Source organism: Atractosteus spatula, chromosome 5 (assembly GCF_055471065.1).
Source record: "Atractosteus spatula isolate fAtrSpa1 chromosome 5, fAtrSpa1.hap1, whole genome shotgun sequence".
In the NCBI taxonomy this organism is placed as follows: domain Eukaryota; kingdom Metazoa; phylum Chordata; class Actinopteri; order Semionotiformes; family Lepisosteidae; genus Atractosteus; species Atractosteus spatula.
The window spans coordinates 14,591,857-14,598,796 of record NC_142710.1 but is presented as its reverse complement, the minus strand read 5'-3'; the positions used below and the strand labels follow the sequence as shown (position 1 = coordinate 14,598,796).

Genomic DNA, 6,940 nt, shown 5'->3' with positions numbered 1-6,940 from the left:
CATGACTTTTCCCCCAGTGTTTCCAGAGACAAATTAACACAAAGTATAAAGATATACTGGTGTGTCAATATGACAATAACAAAATGGACTTTAATTGTGTTAAAAGAGAAGATAAAGCATGCTCACAGAAAACAAACAAAGAATATGTCCTAGCCTACATAGTGCTTCATCTTTATAGATATTCCACCTTGAATATGCAAAATCGGTGTAGAAGGTAATCATTATTTCCCAATACATTAGCTCTAACAACAGCAGACATTGACCCAGGTGACAAGTATGAGTATGTTGATGAACCTACTGCTCTAAGTTATTTAACGTCCACATTCATTTTACTGTTGAACAAATCAAAGTATATTACAGTACAGATATCCCATGTTGACATATTCCAGGTAGAGTTGCTGACAATTTAAACCTATACCTTTACTGCTAAAGCCAAGTAAAACAAAATCAAACATTAAACAAACACGTGGTTAAGTGGTACGTTTTGTGTATTTTGTGGTTATTATTTTCCTAAGGCAGGTAGTACCAACGCTGAAGCCACTGTATGTTCAGGCTTCATATTCCAATAAAGGTAACAGGGTTTGAAGTATTGAGGCTGCATAACTGTTTAATTAAGCAACTTTATCATGAGATGGAAGAAACACTTTGAATTGGGCTTTTTGTGACTGGGGTAGAAGGCTGCTGACTCAATGGGATTCACAAGCATCACAGTTTTGTTTTTTTATCCTAGGGCCTGTGGCATATGGAGATAATGAGATTCAGCTACAACACTGTATGAACAGATAAGATCTCAATGTTTGGTGCCTTGCAACCTTCAGCATGCACTACACGTGGAAGGAAAAAAAATGGCAATTTTTGTATCACAGAAACATGGAAATCATTTTGCAAATCATCACCACCCACAAACCTGCAAAACAGATAAGACAATTCAATCTGGCCTAAGCTGGAGGTCATGGACTGAAGATCATCATTATGTCTGCATACTAATGAAGAAAAAAATCAAAAAGTCAAATTCCATCTTCATTCACGCTCTTCTGCTTCTCCTTCCACCCGGCAATTTCAGTACCACAAAGATATGAGACCTGTCTTTGATCTGGTAATCGGAAAACGTGCCGGAGTCCTCCAGGTTCTTATCCGTGTATATCAACCGCAGCTCATCAGGATTGCCTAGGAAACAAAACAGGGCAAGTCAACCAATGCTGCACCAAACGAGTTGCATCACCACTGTTACCATTCTCAGGTGAAGATGCTTGATTCCGGGGTCATTTCTAAGAGATGGGATACATGGACTCCATCACCACCAAACCTTTCTCGGCACCGCACAGTGGTGGGTGCAGAGGTTAGCCTTGCAGCCTTGGCGCCCCAGGTCCAGTTCCTGGGCTGCTATCTGTGCGGAGTTTGTATGTGCTTCCTTTGTTCATGTGAGTTTTCTCTGTGTGCTCTGGTTTCCTCCAAAAATCCAAAGACATGCTGTATGGGTACTGTAGGTTAACTGGCTTCCGGGTGCTTGTGTTTGTGTCTGCCCTGAAATGGACTAGCATCCTATGCAGGGTATATTCAGCCTTGTGCCTGTTTCTGGTAGGGCTCCAGCTCCAGCTCCCCCTGAGACCCTGTACTGTATAAATTGGAGAACCTTTAGGTTTTTAGCAATGTTAACCACTGAGCTACCGTTCTGTCCTCAATGTGTTATGTTAAATAAAATTAGAAACTGAGGAAGGTAAGTGATATTCAGAATGTGCTGATTTATGGTTGGATGTTTATGTGCCTCAAAGTTCCCAGTCTCGTTGTAATAGATCAGATTAGCATAAATACAGCAGGGCCATTGGAGCTATACAGTATATTCCTATGGGAACTTTAGACTTTGGATGCTTGGTGTGTGGGGAGTGTGTGCATTGCCTTATATGATTCCAATCTAGTTGTACATTCCGTTGTATGCAGGTGAGGGAAGTATTCATAATAAGCTCCAGATTGTTTGAATATAGCTTGTAATACATGAATTAGTGAAAAACTCTAGCCAAACATTAATAGCTGTTCAGCATTCTCTACAGTATATGTTACTAGTGGGTTTTCACAGAGCTTGAGCCTGTGACTAGAAAGCAAAATAAGCTAATTTCATATAGTACTGAAAATGAACATTAAAAAACCCATCATGAAATATTTATGAATAATAATATTTGAAATCACACCAAAGCAGATACATGTCCACTTTAATAACAAGACAGAAATGTGTGTTATAATGCAAAAGGTCTAATGAAGACAAATTTAAATGTGTAGTATAAAATACAGTGCTTCGGAACCAGAAACACTGACAAATTGCTATTCATCACCTAGCAAATAATTATATCAAAATTATCTGACTAAGAAGTAATTTTGTAATAATACATACTCTCTCTTCAGATTGAATCCTTCCTATACCTCTTCATAGTCTCTGGTCAGTAGTCTTGAGTAACTGAAACAGGGTTTTGTTGCTCTGCTGAACCGATAGGAAATAGTATGTTCTGTACCTGAATTCCCAGGAATCTTTTCAAATATTCTCTTCTTGAACTCCAGAATGGTGAGATTATTCATTTCTTCTTCTGAATGCCCCACATCGATGGCCTTTTTTTCTCCTTTGATCCCAACCACTATGACTTGGTAAGTCTTCCCCATGTCGCAGCTGTTGTTGTTGTGTTCTGAGCTAGCTGTGTTTCTGGCTGCGAGCTGTGGTGACCTGGCTTTTTTTTGGTTTCGCTTTGCTCTTATCAGGAAGTGCAGACAAGATATACAGTACATGTTGTGACTCCAAGACATTTTGATTTTACCAATGCTTGTGAAGTTAGCCATCATATCATCACTTGTTACTACCTTGCTTATGCATATCTTCAATGTAGAAGGAGGTAGATTACCTGCAAAAGGGACATGGACATTAGTAGGAAATTTCCCAAACATTTGAGAAGAATACATTTAAAAAGAATACATATCTTTGCTCCAGGTGCAGTATAAGTTTAATACGTAAAAGGTGCGTAATTCAATTAATGTATAAGTCTTACACCCTGCAATGCCTTCATTGTATTAGTTCTCACCCTTTAAGGTTTCTCTTTCCAGGAAATGAGATAAATAGATTTACTGTAAGTGAGCGTGTTATCCAGAAGTCACGAGGTCTGACTTAGATACAGTATGTTCTCTGTAAAGGAAACAGCGCTTTCCTGCAGGATCTGCACAAAAACCAACAGGGTATTAGCAATTAATTTCAAATCCCAAAACAAGCATAAAGGTGCTGAATGTTCAGAGTAAAAACGTTTCAGTTTGAGGTTAACCTGACCACCAGAAATGTATATAACATAATTTGCAAATGAAAAAAACTGTCAACAATTAAATACTGTTTGAGGCAACATGAAATCATTTCATTTACTGTTCATTACAAAACTAAGTAAAAGCTCTTGCAAAAGTATTAGATTCTATAATGTTTGGTTGCGACTTTTGATCCAACTGACTCAGTTTTGGGATTCAGTTTACGCCCCATCCAGGCCTCGGAGAGGTTCCGTAAAAAAAAAGTCCAAAACCTGAGTTGGGCCCCAAAATCCAGCGCTGACGTTAAAAATTGTCTAAGTAGAGAACTGGGCTGACTGAAACCTCGTACTTTCCCGAGGAATGAACCAGGGAGCTGCTGCTGCAGGGGGTGTAGATAGGGTGGTGGGAAAGAATATACAGTGTCCTCCAGAATTATTGGCACCCTTGGTAAAGATGAGCAAAAAAGGCTATGAAAAAATGTCTTTGTTGTTTAGTAGCTTGATCTTACAATGAAAATATGAGAGAAATCTAACCTGTCAGCGAGGTAAAATTATTCAAAGACAAATTGTGACACGTGTTTATGAGAAAAGTTTTTATTTTTTTGTATGGATTTTTTTTCTTTGAATAACTAAGAATATAAGATTTTATTTATATATATATGATAATATAATATATAAGAATGTAAGATAGGGTGGTGGGGAAAAAATGAGCAAAAGGAAATCCAGAAAGTGAGATATATATATATTGTGGTTCAGGTGGGGAGCTGCGTGAGCATGCGTAGGCTGCAAAGGAACAAGTAAGAGGTTTATTCCACGCTGAAAAAAAGAAGAAAGAGAACACAACGTTTCGGCCGTGGAGCCTTCTCCAGACACCTGAAGAAGGCTCCACGGCCGAAACGTTGTGTTTTCTTTCTTCTTTTTTTCTCTCATCAAGACTACACACCGGCACACCGCGCAGGAATGAGAAACGCTCTGCTCAGGCAGCACCCTGTTGAATCCGACTCTATCACAATATATACAGCAGGAGAGCAGAAGTAAGTGACAGAAGTAGGGGAGATTTAGATCTAACCTCCTTTCTGAATGTGTGTTACAAACTTAGATTGTAAGTGTGCAGGTTAAGAATTAAAATAAACTGCATAATATTGACTGTTGTGCACTAAAATAAACTGGGCCATCTTCAGTTCCCTTTTGGGCACACTTCACAATAATAACAGGGCAGTTACTGTACCTATTTGAATCCTCAAAAACCTACTTGAACTCTCCAGTATTAAACCACCTGTTACTGAAAACATTATTTCTGCAGCTTCTGCCTTCTCTACACATGTGAGCACCTGCTACAATATACAGTACAGCTGAGCCCTCTTTGATCTGTTGACTAACAGCCTTGAGGAAGGCAGGCTGAAGTTAAACTGCACCCTCATTTTCAGTTTCTAGTGTACTGTGTGTTTAAAAGGATATGCTATTTAAATAGACTTTGGACTGCATTGCTACATACAGTAATATACTGTAGTTATTTGTTATTGTTGTCTGAAGGTGGAACTCCACCACCATTTTTCTGTTTTTTTTTAGCAAATGTTTGGTTAATTTTGTACACAGAATGAATAAGCACATTACACCACTAAATTTCATAATGTTTACTTATCTGACCTCCTGTTTCCTGGTTTATAAAACACAGTGCTTTGAGGATATTCTCGTTCAATGTACCATTGTCCCTCTAGGTCTCACTCCAGGATGAACCTTTCACCATAATATACGACCTGAATACCTGTCTCACCTCAGTGGAGGTTTTAAACAGTCCATGCTTTCATTTATCCATCCGTTCATCTATTTTATAACCACTTTATCTAATACAGGAATGCCAGATCCTACAGATTTACATAATTTGGATGAACCAAAATACCCTTAATTTATTTAAAAAATCGTTTTTGAATATGAAAAAGTTATACTGTATGTAAGAATAAATTCTGCCAACAATAAAATACAAATAAATAGGAACTAATGTACTAGTAATGGATCAATCGAGGAAAAAGAATTCAAGAGCCTGTAAATCACACGTTTATGAGATACGGTTGTATATAAAATCACATGTGGTGTCATTTCAATTATTCATCAATTACATTCTGTCAGGGGAAATGATTTTGATTACATTTGATGTAGAACGTTTGTATAGAATACATCCATACCACATTCTTTTTTGTTTTTATTACAATACACATTTTCCCTTAAAATAATATAATGCCTCTTTCTGAGCTTTCTGAACTTCCATCCCTTCGTCCATCCATTTTCAAGCACTTTCTTCAATTCAGTGTCATTGGGGCTCCTATCCTGGCAAGCAATTAGCGCAAGGCAGGATACACCCTGGACAGGACACCAGTCCCTCGCACACACATACAGACAAACACACAACACCAGGGCCAATTTTCCCAGAAGCCAACTAGCTGGTAAGTTAGTGGATTGTGGGAGGAAACCCACATGGACACTGGAAGAACAGTAACCCAGGGCCCCTGCAGTGGAAACCACTGTGCCACCATGCTGTCCTCCTTTCTATTATTTACAATTAAAAAGTAAATGTGCCAAATTATTTTTCATCACATAAAAATAGCAATGATAACATTTCAGTAAAGTACTTCAAGGGTGCACAATGTTGGAGCCTTTCCAACGTTGCTGAGTTTGTTGTTGTGACAGAGCTTCACTTTCTGTTTTGATTTCTGATTCTGATTCTGATTATAGGGACCGATTGCATTCACAGGCCACAAAAATTCCCAGAAAGACATATTAGATACCAAAGGTTAAAAAAACTATTCAAAACATTGAATAAACATTAAAGTTGACTTTGATATGACTACAGTTGATACTGTCTTTCAAGATTCTCAAATTTATATTCACAGTGTAAAATTAAAAATCACTTACTACTCAGCTCAGAAACTGTCTAAAAATCTAGTATAGTTCTTGCTTTCTTTTTCTTGTGAAAGTAGGTACAAATGACAATTCTTAAACTGACAGCTGTGGGTATTAAAAAACCCACAGCAGGGTGGTTTCAGAATGCCTTTCACATTGAATCACAAATTTCTCTATACATCATGGAATCAATAATCTGGCAATAATCATCTAGGTTTATTCTACTTAAACACCTGTGCTTTGACATAATTTGCAGCTACAGCTGGGGAGTTTTGCTTGCTTAAAGTACATTAGGTTGCTTAAAGTATATCAAAACAAATAAACCATAACTACAGCCTGATTTGATCTGAAGTGAGTAAATGAACAGAAGCAGCAAGTCTTACAACACCATGAAATTGACACAGGTAAATCAGAAAGATTTACACACTTCATGACTGGATTAAGTAGCACGGTAACACAGTTGCAAACTTGATGCCTGGCACTGCCAGGCCCTGATTTGAATTGCTGTGTTACCCCTATGTTAGCATGGCTGTCCTCAAGGTGCTCCGTTTTCCTCCCATAGCCCAAAGCTATACTTTTTTTTTTTTAAGCGTGCACTTTCCTATTATATTAACATTACTTTATTAACCCTTTACAATTTCTTGCATTAGGAATTATCTTTTCACATACCCCAGCTTGCTCTCCATGAGACACACAGACAGGGAGAGAAGCTTGGGGTCAGAGCGCAGGGTCCGCCATTGTAAGGCGCCCCTGGAGCAGTTGGGGTTAAGGGC

General features: G+C 38.3%; 1 protein-coding gene across 1 annotated transcript; it reads right to left on the bottom strand.

Moving 5' to 3' along the window:
- Positions 1 to 57: 57 nt before the first annotated feature.
- Positions 58 to 2,826, bottom strand: LOC148834544 (uncharacterized). Its single transcript, XM_088915182.1, has 2 exons — positions 2,505 to 2,826; positions 58 to 1,167 (listed from the first exon to the last, which is right to left on the bottom strand). The coding sequence occupies exons 1-2, from the start codon at positions 2,824 to 2,826 to the stop codon at positions 1,025 to 1,027; spliced, it is 465 nt and encodes a 154-aa protein (XP_088771308.1). The 3' UTR covers positions 58 to 1,024.
- Between the last annotated feature and the right edge of the window lie 4,114 nt (positions 2,827 to 6,940).

What these genes read in the sequence shown, in the direction of transcription:
- LOC148834544 (XM_088915182.1), bottom strand. Translation starts at nt 2,826, where the DNA reads ATGATGGCTAACTTCACAAGCATTGGTAAAATCAAAATGTCTTGGAGT. An exon ending in AAAGATTCCTGGGAATTCAG is followed by an intron (nt 1,168 to 2,504) that starts GTACAGAACATA and finishes TTTGTTTCCTAG; the next exon opens with GCAATCCTGATGAGCTGCGG.